This window comes from Myotis brandtii, unplaced genomic scaffold (assembly GCF_000412655.1).
Source record: "Myotis brandtii unplaced genomic scaffold, ASM41265v1 scaffold260, whole genome shotgun sequence".
NCBI classification, from domain to species: domain Eukaryota; kingdom Metazoa; phylum Chordata; class Mammalia; order Chiroptera; family Vespertilionidae; genus Myotis; species Myotis brandtii.
Genome location: NW_005359881.1, coordinates 1,882,490 through 1,900,273, shown reverse-complemented (window position 1 = coordinate 1,900,273; position 17,784 = coordinate 1,882,490). Strand labels below are relative to the sequence as shown.

At 45.8% G+C, this 17,784-nt stretch overlaps 1 protein-coding gene and 1 pseudogene across 2 annotated transcripts in view; one reads left to right on the top strand and one right to left on the bottom strand.

Moving 5' to 3' along the window:
- BMPER (BMP binding endothelial regulator) overlaps positions 1-17,784 on the top strand; it is a 205,435-nt gene that overhangs the window by 148,160 nt on the left and 39,491 nt on the right. For both annotated transcript variants that reach the window (XM_014541094.1, XM_005868076.2), the window contains exon 13: positions 320-656. In XM_014541094.1, coding sequence (XP_014396580.1) covers positions 320-656 — 337 coding nt within the window. The remainder of the gene's footprint in view (positions 1-319; positions 657-17,784) is intronic.
- Positions 4,563-5,304, bottom strand: LOC102259304 (annotated as a pseudogene).

The window sequence follows — 17,784 nt, the reverse complement described above, 5'->3', positions numbered from 1 at the left end:
AGCCACAGTTTGCCGACCACTGCCCTAGAATAACATGGTCAAGGAGTAGTTATTTACAAGTCAAACCAGGATACATAAGATATCATTATAAGGGCAAACCATGTATAGTTTAAAAATTCTAAGCCCTAACAAATAATTGATTTGTGTAATTTCACATGACATTTAATATTGCCAGGATGAAAGGTAACCAAGAATGTGGACCAACCCTTAGTATTCCTTGTTAGGGGATGGTCATATGTGCTGTATAAGGATGTATACACTTGGGAATTATTGATACGGATTCAAGAGTGGTTGATCCCCTTTTCTATTTTCCCTCTAGGTTTGGAAATATCCTGGGATGGAGACAGTTTTGTAGAAGTCATGGCTGCCCCTCATCTCAAGGGCAAACTTTGTGGTCTCTGTGGCAACTACAATGGACATAAGCGTGATGACTTAATTGGTGGAGATGGAAACTTCAAGTTTGATGTGGATGACTTTGCTGAGTCCTGGAGGGTGGAGTCCAATGAGTTCTGCAACAGACCCCGCAGAAAGCCAGTGCCTGAACTGTGTCAAGGGACCGTGAAGGTAAAGCTCCGAGCCCATCGAGAATGCCAGAAACTCAAGTCCTGGGAGTTTCAGAGCTGCCACTCAACAGTGGACTATGCTACTTTCTACCGGTAAGTGCAGTGCTCTGGGGGATGGGATTGGGTTACAGACCAAGGATAGACTTGACCTTGATGTGGAGTGTGTCAAATCTCTTGGTGTACAGAACAAGGGCTCCCAAAGTACAGGGTAAACACTCCTACGTCTTTCTGTTTGGCAGCTGATTTCATCTTGAGTCAGTCCCCCATTATATCTCAAATTAGGAAATTTCAGGGTGTATTTCAGAGTAATACCCTATAGGTTATTCTGTTTTTGAGTGTCTACAGAGTCATCGGAAAGCTGGTGACACCCAAGATTTCACCAGGTGTTTGCTTTACTCGAAGATCAATGAGTACTTCCCAAGTTCTGGTCTAAGCCACAGTGGTATAGGGCAGAGGTGGGAATCTCAAATCCCTCTGGCTGCCTGTGGGAGTTTGAATGAACTTGGTTATTCTAAGTCTGAGGAAGAGTTCAGGTCTGCCTTGTTGTCTAGACCAAAGCTGATTTGCATGTGGAAAACAGGGCAGTGAAGTGATGACTCCTTGGATCTTGGCCAGCTAGGTGTCCAGAGTCAGGGAGAGTGGAATCAGAACTTGAGGGTGAAGGAAGGAAGGAAGGCCTCTCTTCGAGAGTATGTTTCCTGGTTTGACTTGGAAATAACTACTCATTGACCTTTTCTAACTCTTATTAATCCCCTTCCACACAAAGCAACCAGTTACACAGGAGACTTGCATTTGACTTCCGTGTTACAAGTTGCTTTTGTGAGTTGATGAGTTTGGCCTGATTGTACTTCTACTTACTACACAATTCCATGGGCTCAAGAGCTATGACTGCCTGTAACTTTAATCACCATGGGTGTGGGAGGAAACGTGAGACCAACTCAGCCTAAAAGGCCTTAAGTGATTTGCCTGTGCCTCTTAAAATGAGCAAACGCCTGTGGTCTGAAGCCACAGAGAAGTTATTTTTACTCTTTAATTGCCACCAGTTTATTTCCCCTAGTTCTCATTAAATGTGATCTTTTTTGTTTGATCTTTGGACATAAAAGATAAAGTTATATAAAGGCAGCTCAAAGAGGGGTGGAAAAAGGACTGTCCCTGTCATCACAAATCCCTGAACATGGCTGCATCTGCCAAACCATTTGGCTGCAACACATACGTTTAGCTCTTTCAATCCATTTTCCTGTTATAATTTGAATCCTCTGGATTCCCCTTCTCCTCCCCTACATTGAGCCCACCTCCTGCCTAATGAAATGGAAAGATCTTAATGTTAGACTTTGGAGTGAGGTAAGCAGCTAGACTCTTAATGTTAGACTTTGGAGTGAGGTAAGCAGCTAGACAGGCAACCTGGGTTTTATTTGGAATCTAATGCCCATCACTTGAAGGTCTGATGGGAAGCAGTAGAGCATAGCAATTAGGAACTGTGCGGTCTCCCAGGGCGAAAAGTCTAGCCCAGCTCTACACCTGAGCAGTCATCTAAGCTCTTAGACCAAATTCTTCTTATCTGTAAGCTGGGGATAATAAAGAAGCTACCTTGAAGAGTTGTCATTCAGGTTCAGTGAGATTATGAACATAAATGCATATGCACAGCCCAGTGCCCACACATAGTACATATTCTATAGTTGTTGGCTGCTGTCATTTCCTCTGTTAATTAAATGATTGACAAGTGTAAGTCCTCTTTTGGAAGCTCCCTACCTGAGGAATAGAGTTTGATTGGGTCCTTGTCTGTCTAAAATAGAATGAAAGGCTATGCTTCTCCCGGGGCCCAGCAGTCTACACTTTTGGTCTTCATCCCATGTCCAAAGAATGTGTTGAAAACAAAAATTGGAGAGCAGGCCTGCAGAGATTAGTTCCTTTTTTTTTTTTTTGCAATTCTATTTTTTCCCCTTTGGTGATTTATTTTGTATTATGATCCCTGGACTGCAAACAGGAATATGATGAACACCTTGGCAGAAGCTGTGAGAAACAACTTTGACATGAACAGAGACCATTGGAATGCTAGGTGGCCAGGCAGATGCTCGCCTTCTGTCTCTAAACGCTGCCATAGCGGCCACAGCAGCACAGTGGGGCCACTGGGTTGTATAAGGGGCCTGGTGCATGAAGTTTGGGTGCTCATGAGAACTCTCCGGGGATAATTGTGCACGGAGGTTGGAGGATAGGGTGTGTGGGAGATGGGCTCGTGCTCGGCATGCATGGTGTGGTGGCAGAGCACCCTCCCACAGTCAGCCACCCCTTCCTGGAAGAGGCAGGAATGTGTCAAAAACCATTCTCAGGAGGGGAGAGCTGGAGACCCTGCCTGTCAATCGCCCTGCTGGGCATCTCACTCCCCAACCCAGGGATGCGTCTTCATGTGTTTTCAAGTGAGGGGAGAACCTTAGTTTCTTCTCTTCTGCCAAGCACACATGTGGCAAAAGAAAGGAAATAAACTTGGACAATGTGGGAAGGCAATTTTGTTCTCAGGGGATCTCCAGGGAGGACCAAAGCTTAGGGAGGCGTGGACAGAGAACACCTTGGGTGATGCCAAGCTGAACCTCATCTCAACTCTACCACCGTCTAGCCGTGTGGCCCTGGCAGCTAGCTGAGTTTCAGATTCTTTTTTTTTTTTTTTTTAAATGTTTTTATTGATTTCAGAGAGGAAAGGAGAGGGAGAGAGAGATAGAAACATCAATGATGAGAGAGAATCATTGATAGGCTGCCTCCTGCACACCCCCTACTGTGGATCAAACCCACAACCCACATGTGCCCTTGACTGGAATCGAACCCAGAACCCTTCAGTCCACAGGCCAACGCTCTGTCCATTGAGCCAAACCAGCTGGGGCTGAGTTTCAGATTCTGTACCTATAGATAGGTGTGACAGTAACTACCCGGTGGGTGAGATTGCTCCTCCGAGGACTGGGGTCAGTGGGCAGTGCCGCCTTGTCACATGATAGATGGAAAGACTTTTGTTGTCTTGTGTCCCCTCTTCTCTATGGAGAATCTGGCCCCTGTCTCAGCCACTTATCTTTCTGATTTTTGATCATTTCTCCTCTCTCGTTGTGGAGAACTGATTAGATGGATTCTCACTGATGAGTTTGTGGAACAGTTTTAAAATGAACCATATGTCTTCCGTGACACTGACTGCGATAGTGTAAGAGAAGGCTGCATTGCAGTCCTTTAAAGATTTTTTGTTGTTTTTGTTTCATAAGAAGAATAGCAGGTGTTCACTGTACAACAGTGAAGTCATGTTGGAAAGAATAAAGAAGAAAATAGCAACCCCATGATATTCCACACCTGGACGCTTTTGCCTGTGTGTTTTATGTTGCTGGTGCAATTGCTGGAACGAACCTGAAAGCACAGTCATGACCGTGGCTGTGAGCTTTTTTATGGGTCGTCACAGAACCAAACAGGTCTGCCTTGATATCATGGGTGGGCATACACATCAACCGAATACAAACTTCTTTCCTTCAATTTTCCCCTCATCCTCCAAAGAAATATCTGTACTTTCCTTTAAGGACAAAGAACAAAGTCTCATAACGTACAGAGTCACCCTTCCAAGCATGAGCACGACTATGTTTGTAACATCAAGAAGGGAGGCAGCAAAGTAATCTGTCTGAGGAAATGTTACTTCTTTGGCATTTTCTGAATCATTATGACAAATTCCCAGGGGCCAGTTCTACTATAAATATGAGATAGCTCTTCTTATAAGGTCAAAATAATTCTAATTTCTATGAATTAAACTTTACTTGTGAGATGTCTAGGATTTAAAACTCTTATTTTATTTTGGTCTCCCACCCAATTCAATATTTTTAATATACCATCCATTGTCTAAGTACTTGAAGAGCTTTGTAAATGAATAAAAAATGACTACATATTAACCAACCACGGCCCCCCCCCCTTTTTTTTCTTTTGGGAACCTTTCTTTTTTCTATAGCGAACGCACAATTCAGTTTCATTCAGAGCAAAGAAAAAAGATACTTTTGATCACACTGGAAGAAACTCAGCCATAGGTTTGGAATCTGTACCCAAACTACACATGCAATGAGGATAATATTCTGCGAATACAATTGATTTGCTGCTGCATTTGTCTAGTGTTTGTCTAATATTAACAATTATAAACAGAGCAGGGCAACTAGTATTTGGAACAATCCTTACAGTGTTGTAGCGTCAGGCACAACTTTTCACTTCCCTTCACACCACTGGTTCTCTTTGCTTACCTGGGCTTCCTCTTCTTCAGTGAAGTCATTTTTGATATTGAAGGGCTTGCGAATCTCTCCAGGGTTTGCCCCTTGATCATATTGGCAATAGTCTTGCATATAACATCAGGCAAACCTTTGATGTCTAAATAGTTTGCAGTCAGAATAAATTCAAAAAGTGTTCCTTGATCAACTTTGAGGAATTCTTGGTCCCAAACTGGGATATCATCTGTTCGCTTTTCTTTGTTCTCATCACCCTCAGGAGGAGGAGGGTCATCCTTGTGGTGGGTGCACCTCTGAATGACCTTTTATAAGTATTGCTGCATCACCATTGGGTAGAGGAACTGGGTCATCATCGCCTTCATCATCCATTCCCAGCTCTTCTAACATGGTCTTGATAGTCACGGATTATTTGGCAATGTCAACATCAGCTTCAAATATCGCTGCATCAGAACGCTGCAACTTAATTGAAGGCATGGTGTTTGGTCTCAAGGAGAGAGCAGGCCGGAGGCGGATGAGAGCAGGGCAGTGTCAGCAGAATCAAAAGAAAAAGGTGGAGAACAAAGTCACTTACAGCCTCTTTTGGGAACCTTTTTAAGCTTTGCTGATTTGTTTTGTTACAAATGTGGTTCATCCATCATGGCCTCATTTGGCATGAAAATGAATACTTAACTAAAGTCTTTGTGATCAGCAAAATTTGCTATAACTATCTAATTGAATCTGTTTGGGTGCAAAATAATTTAATTATGAATCATATTACATTTTTAACTAGTTACCTAGTAACATGTGTTAAGTCCTAGAGTTGCTAATTGACTTGTCATTAAATCCTCTAATAGTTGTTTGTGTTATCCTTCACTGGTGTGTTATGGAGCAAATTCCAGTAGATAGAGAAGCCGGATAGTATGGAAACATTGATGTGGGATCATTGGAATCACATTTGGATTGAAGCAGCGGCTCTCCCAAAAGGAATGTGTTGAGTGTGTGATCGCGTCTCCTTTCTCATTCCTTACTTGCACCCCCTCTCCCAGCCTCGGTTGTCTTCTCTGCTTGTGTCTCCCATGCCCACTGAGAACTCCACGAGGAATAGGCAGACCCCACCACCAAGGCTCCCTTGAGATTCCAACAGCTGATATCAAATCCACTGCCCATGCTGACTGAGGCCACACTGACCAGGCCAGCACCGGGCAGCTGCGGGCAGAGAGAGGCCAGGAGATGGGCTGGGCTCTCTGCAACACACCAGGGAAGGAGCAGACCTCAAATATTTGGGGCTCTTGGATGAAACACCAAAAGGGGGATTTTTCCTTAACTCAGACTCAAACCTTAGATGAAATCATTGCGGGTAATTGTATCCTGCCAGCCAAGCAGGACCTTTAAGTCAGGGCAGGCACAGAGTTCACAGAAGTCCAAAGAATGAACGTGAACTGCTGTGAAGCCCACACTTGTACAGTTCACAGTCATTGAGGACGCTTTCCTATCTCCACTCCCCTTAATGCAGCGTAGTTCACCGGGCAAAAGTACTCTTCACTTGTTGGTTTTGGGAAAGTGTCTGGGGACTCCCAGTCTAGGAAATGTTCCTTTCTTTCCATGCAGTGGTTTTACAGCTGTAAGGAATTGAAGGAATGCCAGAGGATTCGCACATGTGTTCTTCCTGCGGAGGTGCTGGGAGGTGGACGTGGGAGGTGGAAGGTGGGTGGTGAGAAGTGGAAGGTGGGAGGCTGAGGTGGGAGGTGGAAGGTGGGTGGTGGGAAGTGGAAGGTGGGTGGCGGAGGTGGGAGGTGGAAGGTGGGTGGTGGGAAGTGGAAGGTGGGAGGCGGAGGTGGGAGGTGGTGCAGGAGAACATTGGACCTCGGAGAGCATAATAAGGCTGGATATACTGGTTCCCAGGTGGCCAGTGGCTTCCTTCCAGGAGATCACAGACTTCGTGGATGACACACTTTGTGTTTTCCTTTAGAGGAAACTAGTCATTTATTATAAAGCAAAAGGAGAGATCCCGGCCAGGAGTCCAGACTTTTCGTGTGTATATGGGAAAATTACATAACGATAACTGCTGTTCTATAATTAAAATCAAGTCAGTTTTCCCTTGCTTCAAAGAACATACCTGAAGCATTTCTGTTTACATCTTGTAATGCTTATCCCAAATTGTCATGAGAGCTAGGGCCCTAAATCAAATGAGATGTTCTTTTTAATGCGTGACATTCCTTTTTATTTTTCCTTTAGCAACTCGAGTTTTAGGATGAGTAGTTACTCTGAATCTGTACTGAAGGTATGCTGTCACCAGGTGGCAGTAGACACCTCAGTTGTATCACCTATTAGACTTTAGCCCTTATGTGTCCAACCTTAAATTTCAAAATATTCCTACTCATTAGCGTGCTCTCTCCCTCTCTCTTAAACGTCTGGCCTACTTAAACTTCTGTCACTGCATCTAAATATACAATGCACATGTATGTTTCTGGGTCATGTCATTTCCCTGCCTGTGATGCCCTCGTTTTCTATATGGATTTAAGCTGAAGGTACAACACAAGTTTCATCTAGAACTCTGTAGAAGTTTCTTTAGTTTCTTCGATATGCTGATTGTGTTTATTATTATTTAGCATGCATACTAGTTTGCACTACCACTGTCTCCCTAGGATTGGATTCTAGGTTCCCTGGGAAATGGGGAATGCCTTTCCTACCCTTTTGTATTTCACCAGCATCACCCTGGAAGGTTGGCTCTCAGGAAATGTTTCGCACCTCCCTTTCTGGCCTCTGTCCCCTCTCCGTCCTCTCTGAGCCACTGGTGACTTTTGCTACCCCCAATTCCAAGTCCCTCCTAAGTCTTCATTCCCACACTTGGTTACACACTTACAGTCAGAAGTGCAGCCGTCTGTGTCCTTTCAGGGAAATGACTAGTCAGAGCAGGCAGAGCCTCTGGTCCACCTTCGATGCTCCAAGAACTGTCATTACTCCTTACTGCATGCGTCTTCTGCTGTGACTGCCAACGGTAGTCCCATCTCAGCATCTGCCTCTTCCTGTCACAGTTCACTTCTGAGCCGCTGGGACATCCCAGGATCTCTTCTATTTCTCAGCTCATATTTGACCTGGCCGTCTTCTTATGCACTAGTTTGATCCCTAGATGTTTCAACATTGGTCCCTTGCAGTTGATCTTAGGACCTCAAATTGGCCCCTCTCATGGAGGAAAAACTGACCAACAACAGGCTGATTTTTAAAAATATATATTTTTATTGATTTCAGAGAGGAAGGGAAAGGGAGAGAGATAGAAACATCAATGATGAGAGAGAATCATTGATCAGCTGCCTCCTGCACATCCTACACTGAGGATCAAGCCCACAACCTGGACATGTGCCCTGACCGGGAATCGAACCGTGACCTCCTGGTTCATAGGTGAACGCTCAACCGCTGAGCCATACCAGCCAGGCCAGGCTGATCTTACCAAGGCCAGCTAACCCTCTGCCCTGGCATCACTCAGCACTCACTGAGGGGTCACAGTCCTTCTGCTTTGTCTCTGCCCTGAGCCTTCTGTCTAGTTGCTACCCAAGCCTTATTGTGGTTTCCCTTGAACCATTCATTCATCCTTCTTTACCTCAGTCACAGGCAGTTTCCTCTCTGTTTGATCCACCAAAGTAACCCAAGAAGAAGGCCTTAAGTTGCCTCCTAGCTTTCTGGATTTCAGCTCAGAAAGGGCCCTAGCTAGTTAACCTAATTTTCATGGGGCTAAAGCAGGAAAAAAGACATACATACACTGAGAAAGGATATGAGGATGTTTGAGGATTCATTTTTCCAAGACCCACATCCTCTCATGTTTAATTTTTTCATGTCAAAAAGAGGCATGTATGCATGGAACAGACTGACAGGTCAGAGGAGAAAGGGATTGGGGGAGCTTGATGAAAGAAGGTGAAGAGATAGCCAAAGAGCATGTATGCATAGTCCATAGGCACAGACAACAGTGTGGTGATGGCCAGGGGGAGAGGGGCCAGGGGCTGAAGTGGGAGACATCTATTATAGTGTCAACAATGGGAAAAAAAAATAAACATCATCTTTTAAAAAAGAAGAAACAAAGAAAACTGTATTTATTTTAACCTTTGAGGAGAGTTTAGGTCACCTGTACAATTAACCAACCCAAACGTTAGAGGGAGCACAGCGCACCCTCACTTCTGACATTACCCACTTGGAGGTGTTCCCAAAGCCACACTCAGGGTGATTTTCTAGAAGGACTCACAGAAATCACAGAACACTGCCCCACTCATGATGATGCTCTGTTATAGGGAAAGCATCCAGGTGAACATCCAAGGGGACGCACAGGGCGGAGTCCAGGAGGGGTCCACACCTGGGGCTCCCGCTGTCTCCTGTGGAGTCAGGGACAGTGTTCACTCCCCCGGGTTACACTGGTGACACTGTTCATGGGGTATTTCCAATCAGGGATGTTCACCTGAGACTTTGGTGTCCAGAGATTTTACTGGGACTTGATCTCGGGCTGCCTGTGTGGTTGACATTTAGTTCCCAGCGCCTCCTGGAGGTTGTGTTAATGCCTTTAATTTCCAACCTCTCTGGATGTTAGCACTATTGCCATGTGGGCCAGAGCCCCCATAATAAATCATATTGTTAGAATGGGCCAGAGCCTCCAGGCAAAAATGTCACTCCTGTTAAGACGGTCCAGGGGCATGCAGATCACCCGCCAGGAACCAAAGGCCAAGGCCAGCCTCTCTCTGGGCAAGGTTAACTCTTCACTACTTAAGCTGCCTGGCTCAAGGTTAATGTAACTTCAGTTTGGTTTTAATTTTAGCTTAGAGTTTATTTCCAGCATAAACTTTCTAGAATCCTGCAGTGTTTCCCCTCAGAAAATTGCATTCTTGGATGCAATTAGATGAGGCTTTTAAACACAGATTTGAATAAGTGTCATTGTCACAGGTAAAACACTAATTATTTTGTAGCATCTCTCTTGGCTGCGTAGGGGACTTCTTGATTACTTCTTAGTAAGCAGGAGGCGGTCTGTGTAACTTCATTACATTTTCATTATTTATGAGTGTAAAACCCTTTTCATCCATGAGAGCGAGGCTGACAGGAGTAGTGTTTTCCTCATTTTATTCCACTGTTCACAGCTAATGGGGGCACCAAGAGGTGAGGAGACTCATTCCAGGCCACCCATGGAGCCCGAGCAGCCAGCCTGACAGCACACCTGCTTTCGGGTTCTGTCAGAGAACTTGGCAAGAGCCGCCAGGGTGACAGCGGGGTCCAACGCTGTCCACTCAGGTTTTTAATACCCTGCTTCTGCCATGAGCTTTCAGAGGAGGATTTTAAAAAACCACTTAATGCGCTCCTTTGACAACTTCCAACTGAACACTTGTTACGTGACAGGTACCATTGCAGGTGTGGCGATTTGGGACTGAACAAGGGAGACAAAAGCTCTTCCTCTGGGAACTCGCAGTCTAGGGTGGGTAGACAACTCTAATTAAGAAACAAGGTCACTGCCAACTGTGAGGGGTCATGCGGTGATGTGATAGGTGGGCTGGCGGCAGCCAACTTTGAATTAGGTGGACAGCAAAAGCCTTCATGAGTACACCTTTGAGTGCAACTCACTGTACATGGGAAGGACTGGTGAGGAGGCCTGTCTGGGGCAGGCAGAAGGGCAGGCCTGATGTTGGAAAGGGTGTGGCCTGTGTGAAGACCAGAAAGGAGACTAAAGTGACTGACACTTTCAGAAATTGATGGGTGTTCTGCCAGCAACTATATGAGCTGGGAAGCAGATCTTCCCCAGTCGAGGTTCAGATGAGATCACAGCCCCAGCCCACACCTTTATTGCAGCCTCTGAATCCCAGAGTAGAGGCCATGCTTGGACTCCTGATCCACAGAAACTAACATAAGAGTGTGTTGTTTTACGCCACTAAATTTATTATTAAGGCCACTAAACCTGTTACACAGCAATAGACCACAACTTTACATAGAAATCAATTTTGGCTTATCTTTAGTTTTGTTGTCCATTAAATATTGACAGAAAGTGAAATATGAGCACTTTGCTTTCCCCTCCCCCCAACCATTTTAAATTTATCATTCTGTATCATTTGACGTAACTCCACCAAGTCTGCATTACCTGTCCCTACTACGAGGTCCCATGGCACTCTGTACTTCCCTTATCGTCCTAGGCATTAAAAATGTGTTGTAAATGTCTGCTTTTAAAAAATCTCTATCACCACAAAGCTGTAGCCTCCTTGAAGCCCCTAAGTTTCATTCATTTTATATACCCAGCACCTAAGGTGGTGCATGACATGTTCTCTGGTTCTCAAAAGATATATGTTGAATAACTAAACAGGAAAAAATACGAACTAATGAAGTAAAAATATTTTTTAACAAAGCTATGGGTAGAGTGGTACAAAATGAGTGTGGCATAGTTGTCGAGCAGACTTGGGAACCTGAGATAACTTCTGAGCTCTTCCATGTCCAAGTTGAGAGTGCTGATGGGCAGGCTAGTTCACCTGGGAAAGCCCAGATGCCCCGTGGGTCAAAGGGAGTGATGAGAGGACCACAGTGCCCTGAGATTTGTGGTGAGGATTGCAGGAGGCACTCCATGTGGTATGGACTCCAGGCCTGGCATATGGTAGATACTCAGTCAAAAGCAGTTTTATTATTAATACCAGAGGTCCGGTGCATGGATTCGTGCACCGGTGGGGTCCCTCAGCCTGGCCTGCACCCTCTTGCAATCCAGGACCCCTGGGGGGATGTCAGAGAGACAGTTTCATCCCGAGCCCCACAGGCCAAGCCAAGGGACCCCACCAGTGCATGAATCTGTGCACCAGGCCTCTAGTATGCATATAAGATCTTTGGTTAATCTCTTCCCGCCCTCCCCCATCCCCCCTTCCCTCTGAGATTAACCAGTCTATTCCATGTTTCCATGCCTGTGTGTTGAGCATCTGCCCCCTGGTGGTCATTGCGCATCATAGCTACCGGTTGAAGGGTTGAAAGGTCGCTTAGGCTTTTATATATATAGATTATTTTGTTGCCTGATGGGAAGGGGGCTGAGTGAGAAAGGTGAAGGGATTAATAAGTACAAATTAGTATTTACAAAATAGTCACGGGGATGTAAAATACAGCATAGGGAATATAGTCCATAATATTGTAATAACTATGTATGGTGTCTTGTGGATGGGTACTAGACATGGGGGTGAGGAGGAATCACTTCGTAAATTATAAATGTCTAATTACTAAGTTGGGGAGTAAGTGGCGGTGGCCACAGGAAAGGGATCTAACACCTCAGAACTTCCATGGTTTTCATTGTGAAATAGAATAGTGTCCCCAACATGTGGCTCATGTTGCTGGAGGAGGTTTGTCTTGTGAAATCCACATGGAATGACCAAGGAGCCCACTTCCTCCGGCCACATCGCCAGCGAGTCTAGGGGCACTCACGAGGACAGGCCTGAGCCCTGTGGTTTCAGGTTGTCCTTTGGACAGTCCGGGAACGCAATAGGGTCCCAGAGCTCCCCAGTGTCAAAGAAACCCGGGGCGGGGTGTCCACAGAGATGGCCCCGTGTGGGCTGGCTCCCATCAGCTCACAGATAGACCTGTTGCAACCTGGCTGGGTCATGAGTACAGCGCTCTGGCTCAGTGAGACACAGCAGCTCATGAAACTCGCTGGGGTCCTGGCAGCATGATGGGCTTCTCCAAGGTGGCATTCTGGCCCTTGCTGCTCTAGGGGCACCGATGGGCTTTGGTCCAGAGCTCGGGGCTGTGCTGTTTGGTGGCCATCCAGGACTCCTTGAATGGTTCCAATCAAGCTGGCACAAATTACAGTTGTTGGAGAGTGCAAATCCGAAGGAGGGGGAGCCCTTGTGGTCTTGGATCTTCCTACGCACTGTTCTCTATTTACTGGAAATCTAATATTCCATCTCATTTTTCTTCTGCCTGGGCAAGTTGCAGGGGCGTAGGCCTTCACACACTGGCTTTTGGAGGAGGCAGTGTCAGCCAGGGACCAAATATTTAGGAGTGTGTATGTGGTTTTTAAAAAAAAAAAAGAGAGAGAGAGAGAGAGAAAGAGAAAAGAAAAAAACACTGAGCAGGGGCAGTTTCTATTAAGGAAGAAAATGCTGAATTATTTTTTATATCCACAGGCCTCATTTCTAGGCTAATAGTCAATTACCCTTGTCTAAGTCAATGAAATCAATCAATAATAAATGAAAGCCCTGATTGGATAGCTCAGTTGGTTAGAGCATTGTCCCAGTATGCCAAGATTGCAGGCTCAATCCCCAGTCAGGGCACATTCAAGAATCAACCAAGAAATAAATGGAACAACAAAATCAATGTTCCTCCCTCTAAAAATCAATAAAAATTAAATAAATTAAAATAGGTATATATTACCTATTACAAAAAAACCCAGATTATTTTATAGTTACAATTGATTGCTTGATTAAACAGTTCAGCAGGCACTGTTGCAGGTGCTGGAGCCGTGGCTGTGAGTCGGTAACTGAGTCCCCTGGCTCCAGAGCTTGAGTGCCAGCGAGTGGGTGAGACAGTGCACACAGGGAGGGATGCTCCGGGTACCTGCCAGGGAGGAGGCTTCCTGGAGGAGGTGACTTCTACCCCGAAGCCCAAACCAGATGTAGGGTTTAGTGGCACAAACAGAAGAGTAGGGTGTTGGGGAAGAGAAAAGGGAAAAATTCCAGCCATAGGAGATTGCACGTTCAAAGCTATGGAGGCCAGCGAGAGCCTGGTGCAGCTCACAGAAAAATATCCCATGGAGGGGTGTGAGTCAGGAGGCAGAGGCCACACCCAGATCATGGCAGTTTATACCCCAACACCCATTGGACAGGAAGGGGGACACTGTAATGTCTTTCAGCCATTACCTGGGAGCTGGGTATACTGGGCAGTGCTTGAGTAACGCTGAAACTTTTCATTCATTCATCATTTGTTTTGGTCTCGTTTTTATACACCCATCATTTGCTCTACGCGTGAGGTCCTGGTTCCAAAACTTCAGCAGGAATCAGAATCATGGAGAGGCTGATCCAGTGGGTCTGGGGTGGGTCCTGAAATGTGCATCTCTGACAAGTTCAAGGTGATGCCGGGGTCAGGAGCCACCCCTGGAGAACCTCTGCAGCAGGTGAAGGAGTTCTAAGAACTGTTGGTGGTCCCCAGGGACTCACTCCTCCGAGACTTTGTCCCCTCAAAGACTTTTTCTTTGCTGACAGGGCTTTCATTTCTTGTGTCCTGCACAGTCAACCTCCAAACAGCGACTACAATGCAGACTGGGTCCCTGCGTGCAGGGATCAGGAACTAAGCCTATGCCCACCTAGGCCCACGTGGTCATTGGCGCTCAGTGGCATTTTCTTGGCGTGTAAAGCATAGCCATCAAAGCAAACCGTTTTATGTCTTTTTTGTAAGCCAGAGGGTATGAGCCTTACTGCTTCTTCGTAAGGCCAGGCCCAGCAGAAGTATGGCCTCGTTTGACTGGGTCATTTGTGGGCCAGAGATAGAATCGGAGTCAAAGTTCTCCTAGTCACTGAAGTACTTTTCACAGGGAGCCACCTGGTCAGATGGATTGATTGAATGAATGAATATATTTTTATTTATTTCAGAGAGGAAGGAGAGGGAGAGAGAGATAAAACATCAATGATGAGAGAGAATCATTGATTAACTGCCTCCTGCACTCCCCACACTTGGGATCAAACCTACAACCCGGGTATGTGCCCTGACCAGGAGTCGAACCATGACCTCCTGGTTCACAGATTGACGCTCAACCGCTGAGCCATGCTGGCTGGGCCACCCTGGTCACTTTTAGATGAGTGACCAGGGCCCACCAAGTGTGGGAGGAGAGAGCACTGGATACAAGGCAGCTTAGTTGCTGGACCAAAGGGAGCCTGGGGTTCCTGTGCGGGTGGAGACAGAGTTGCCCAAATCCTCTCCCCGCCACAAACAGGACCAGAGCCCGGGGCCAGGACAGTGCGCCCAGAGCGGACAGGATGTATCTGTAAAAATCTGCTTCCTTCCACTGGCTTCAGGCTTTCAAAGAGCTTGGCCACTGAGCACAGAGAGTAGAGAAATGAGTGCTTTGCAAGGAAACGGGGAAATCTGGTGACGATGCTGGAATTAATAATTCTTTTCACATGAAAGAGCTGTTCTCTATGATCTTTATTTACTGTCTTACCTAGAGTTTGGAGTTTGAAAAAAGGGAGAGAGGGCGAGCTGGTTTCTTCATTGTATCCCAAGCCAATGGCCCATGTGTGAGCGCGAAGGTAGGATCTTTGGAGCTGCTCAAAGAATATGGGCCAGGGGACCTTTCAGAACCCTGAAAGCTTTTCCATATGCAGAGGAAACCAGGAAATTGGAGTCTTCATGTTGTCTTTGCCATCAAAGCCAGGGAGGAGAGATGTTAAGCAGATACTGACCCGGCCTTCCGTGGCCACCCTTAGGATTTATTGACCTGGAAAGCAAGCGAGGCCTGCGGGAAGGCCCAGGGTGGTATTTAGTGCTTGACAAGTGGAAAGATTCAGCTTCAGAGGCCGACCGAAAGCAGTGGGCTGCATGACTGCAGATAATGAGCAATAGAGAGTAATGAGCACCCTTAGCCAGCGTTGATTGATAGACATGCATTACGCCCCTGAACCCGGGAAGCCTCATTCTATGTTACAGTGTTAATAATAACGGGTCAGGGCTTATGCATTTGAGTGCTCGCTATGTGCTAGGTGGCAGCGAAGGGCTTTACCTGCATATATTGTTTCATTTCTGTGGATGAGGAACCCGAGCCTGAAGGAGTGAAGAATGTCACCCAAGGTCACCAGGCAAGAAAGAGGCAGAGTCAGGATTTGAAACCATTAAATCTACTTGATCCAGAGCTTGTGTGTGTGTGTGGTTTTTTTGTTTTTTTTTTTACCATGACCACCATCATCTGGTAATAGCTCCCCTTACTAAGCCATCTCTAACCCTAAACTTTCTCCGTTTCCTAAAATGAGCTAAAACACTCAGATTTTGCAAATGTTCCATGTATAGTTAACCCTTGAATAATGTGTTTGAACCGCATAGGCCACTTAATTTTGTTCCTTACCCTACATGTTTCCCATAACCACATGTTTTGAAACTCGGTATTCTGCCCCTCTGTCTTCCAGTCTTTGCCTCTTGATCCCCAGTGTGAGTTCCTTTGAGTCCAATATAAGATTGTTTTCTTCTGAATTTAAACTCTGAGCAACCCCTCCCCTCCCCTCAACATCATACACATGTGAAGCTAGCCACTTCTGTTCCTCCTCCAGGCGAAGGGGGAACTCACCTCCTCGTCCTCATTTGGACTTGCCTAAGAGAGGTCTGCGGAGACAGGCTCAATCTGGGCTTTGTTCTTCTTCCCTCTAGTTGGCAGTGGAAGGAAACGAAAAGCACCTGAGACCTGTCCAAGTCAATCATATTTATGCTGATAAACCAAGTTCGCCATAGAGGGCTGATCGGTTGTGTGTGGAGTCACCTATGATGAGAACAGTTTGATCTCTGACTCGTGAGCCCAGTTGTATTTTGAGGGGAAGATGAAATAATTTCAACATGTGGATTCCTCGGTGGACATGAAATTAGTCCTTTTTTGACTTATGGACCACGAGACAATTTAGTATACAAAGTGCACATGTACTTGACAGTCCTAGTTAAGAAAGGTGGTTGTGTTCCTTTCAGAGCGTCCATCTGCTTGGAAGTGAGGATATCAACTATCTTTTATTTGAGTTGGGGACACTATTTCATTTGAGCTAACAGTGCCCTTGAGCTGAGGGAGCATTGAAACAACTTTTACTGCTGCCTTTTAGTGGATTAAAGAAGTGGAATGAACAGGTCACATGATCCATTTTCTCCAGGTGACCCAGACTATGAGAGATACATAAGCATTGGGTTGATGCTCAGGCCTGCAGTGTCCCAGCTCCCAAAGCCTATCTTCCAGATGGTATTATTGACTCTGATCAATATAATAACTTATGTAGACCTGGTACCAGATGCCACAAGACCATGTACCCAAAGCTTATGCCAAATAGGGAACTCATCTCAGGCCTGGGTGGAACTAAAAGAATGCAGTCCTTGGTGTGGCTCTCCTGGCGACAACCCCACACATTTACAGGAAAAACTGCGACCCTAGGAAGGGGATGCTATGTTTCCTGTGCTCTTCTTGGTCCATATTTTTATTAGGAAAGATCTGGAGCCTTTTCTGCTTGAAACCTTCTAGGCATAATTAGGCGTGATTGACTTTGCCCAGTCTTTCACACCCTCTTCAACCAGTTGCACCTCCATTCCTTTATCCTGTCTAAGAATGTATGCACATATCTCTATTCCGTTTACTGGCCCTATGATTGGGTCACTCCCTGAGCTTTCGTTGTCTGTGAAATGGGGTGAGTGAGCACTATGCTGTGGGTGGTGGTTAGAACCCAGTGAGACAAGGAGTATAAAACACCTGGGCACAGCGAGCAAGGGTAGATTGGCTCAGCCAGCATTGCTCACCTCTCCCTGCCTTTCTCCCTCTCAGATGAAGTCTGAGCCCTCATCCCCACAAGCCCGCACTACACCGTAGACCACTTCATTGATTTGGTTGTCAACCAACCTACCTAGCTTCTTGTTGTGGTCATTGATGGGAACTTACATCCTCCATCACTGTCTATCCTTTTTGCAGCTTATTTGCCATCTTCTCAACTAGAGGGAGTAAATGTCACAAAGTGGAGGACTATGTCACGGTTACATTTCACGTGTCCTGACATGACCTTCCTTGCGTTGGAGGCTCCTAGTAATTGATTCAATGCAAGAGAGGTTCATGATGATTAGAATAAATGTTTTCTTTATAGAATTCTGTTTTTAGCAGTAGATGTTGCAACTCAACATGCCACATCCTACTGTCGTTTGGGACATGCCAATTGGAATTACCTTACTAACCGTGCAGCATTCTCAAACTAACTTGTCACTGTATCCTTGGACCCTAATGCTGATTCTTTCAGACTTGATAACTTGTGCCAAACCTCCGAGCGTGGCTCTGATTCACATCCTCCAGAGACCTACCTGGA